This window comes from Rhincodon typus, unplaced genomic scaffold, assembly GCF_021869965.1.
Source record: "Rhincodon typus isolate 14 unplaced genomic scaffold, sRhiTyp1.1 hic_rhity00004474, whole genome shotgun sequence".
Taxonomy (NCBI): domain Eukaryota; kingdom Metazoa; phylum Chordata; class Chondrichthyes; order Orectolobiformes; family Rhincodontidae; genus Rhincodon; species Rhincodon typus.
The window spans coordinates 2,481-4,385 of record NW_025970112.1 but is presented as its reverse complement, the minus strand read 5'-3'; the positions used below and the strand labels follow the sequence as shown (position 1 = coordinate 4,385).

Here is a 1,905-nt window from a genome sequence, read left to right as displayed (position 1 = left end):
CTCTCTCTCTCTCTCTGTCTCTCTCTGTCTGGCTCGGACAGAGACCGGACCTGACTCTCCAGCTGCTGTTCCTGGATGGGGAGGAGGCATTTGTTACTTGGAGCCCCGTGGACTCTCTCTATGGCTCGCGTCACCTGGCCGACCTAATGGCCAGGACCAAGCACCCAGAGGCAACCGATAGTACCACACTGATTGACTCATTGGTGAGTGTTTGGTGGCGATAGGGTAGAGGGAGCTTTACTCTGTATCTATCCCCCTGCTGTACTTGTCTTGGGAGTAATTGATGGGGACAATGTAGAGGGAGCTTTACTCTGTGTGTAACACTGTGTTGTCTCTGTTCTGGGAGTGTTTGATGGGGGATGGTGCAGAGGAGGCTTTATTCTGTGTCTAACCCCGTGCTGCCCCTGTCCTGGGAGTGTTTGATGGGGGACAGTGTAGAGGGAGCTTTACTCTGTATCTAACCCTGTGCTGTCCCTGTCCTGGGAGTGTTTGATGGGGGTGGTGTAGAGGGAGCTTTACTCTGTCTATCACCCCGTGCTACTCCTGTCCTGGGAATGTTGGATGGGGACAGTGTAGAGAGAGCTTTACTCTGTATCTAACCCCATGCTGCCCCTGTCCTGGGAGTGTTTGATGGGGGGACAGTGTAGAGGGACCTTTACTCTGTATCTAACCCCGTGCTGTCCCTGTCCTGGGAGTGTTTGATGGGGACAGTGTAGAAGGAGCTTTACTCTGTATCTAACCCCATGCTGTCCGTGTCCTGGGAGTGTTTGATGGCGGGAGGACAGTGTAGAGGGAGCTTTATTCTGTATCTAACCCCGTGTCCTTGCTCTGAAATTAGCCCCTTTCTCAGTGAGTTGTTGATCTGTCTGTTTCAGGATATGTTTGTGCTCCTGGATCTCCTCGGTGAGGCCAAGCCCCAGTTCTTGAATCACTTTAAGAACACGGCCCGTTGGTTCACTCGTCTGGTTGGAATTGGTAGGATGCTGCCCCCTTCAGTCCTGTAGCTGTCACTCCGTGCAAGTATCATCCTGTCCTCTCGGGGGGGTGGTGACTCTGGGCGGGATCTGCTCTGAAGGGAGCTGAGCAGCATGCTCATTCCCCCAAGTGGCTTCTCTTGCGCAAGTAGTAGGTGCGGGCAGGCTGGTTAACCAGGAGAGGCATCGCTGTCTGACTTTAGCCCACAGCCTCCCTCCACGCACAGCTCTGGATGTGTCATTACAGCACGGATGGATACCATTCGGGCTGTCGGATATGTGCTGGCTCTCTGTGGAGCTATCCAGTCAGTCCCATCTCCCCATGACCCTGCAGGTTCAGTCCAATTGCCTTTTGAAATCCTTCACGTTCTCCATATCTGCAACGCTCTCCCTAAGTCCCCCAGTCACTACCACTCGCAGGGTCAATAACTTTCTTCCTCATATCCCTCGCCCCTGCATCTCTCGCCCCTGCATCTCTCGCCCAGATTTGAAATCAGTCTCCCCAGTTCTTGTAGTTATTTTATAACACCCTGTTCAGATGTGGTACGATCCCCCTCTGGAGCAGGTGGGATTTGAACCTGGATCTCCCCGAGTCCTTGTACCATCAGCCTTTGCTAAATCTGATCAGGAGTGAGTGGGGAATCTGGATGGGAGTATTGTTGTGTGTTTGTGTTTGGGGCTGTATTGTAGCCAATGAGGTTGGATTAGCGGGGGATGTGCGCAAGGTGGGGGGAGGGTACGTCTCTGTGCTTTTAGGGGTAAAGACATGGGTAACATTGGGAGTGGATGGGAGCATAGGAAGGGTGTGACCATCAGGGGGTGCGTGTGTCTATCTGCGTGTGTCACTGTATGTGTGCATGTCACGGTGCGTGTGTGTGCGCGTGTGTGTGCGCGTGTGTGTGTCACTGTGTGCGCGTGTGTGTGTCACTGT

At 53.4% G+C, this 1,905-nt stretch overlaps 1 protein-coding gene across 1 annotated transcript in view; it reads left to right on the top strand.

Annotated features, from left to right (window-relative positions):
- The window catches only part of LOC109923223 (glutaminyl-peptide cyclotransferase-like), a gene marked incomplete at its 3' end in the record, with an annotated part of 10,502 nt that overhangs the window by 8,288 nt on the left and 309 nt on the right, over positions 1-1,905 (top strand). Inside the window, exons 4-5 of the mRNA XM_048593905.1 lie at positions 42-203; positions 876-975. Coding sequence (XP_048449862.1) covers positions 42-203; positions 876-975 — 262 coding nt within the window. The remainder of the gene's footprint in view (positions 1-41; positions 204-875; positions 976-1,905) is intronic.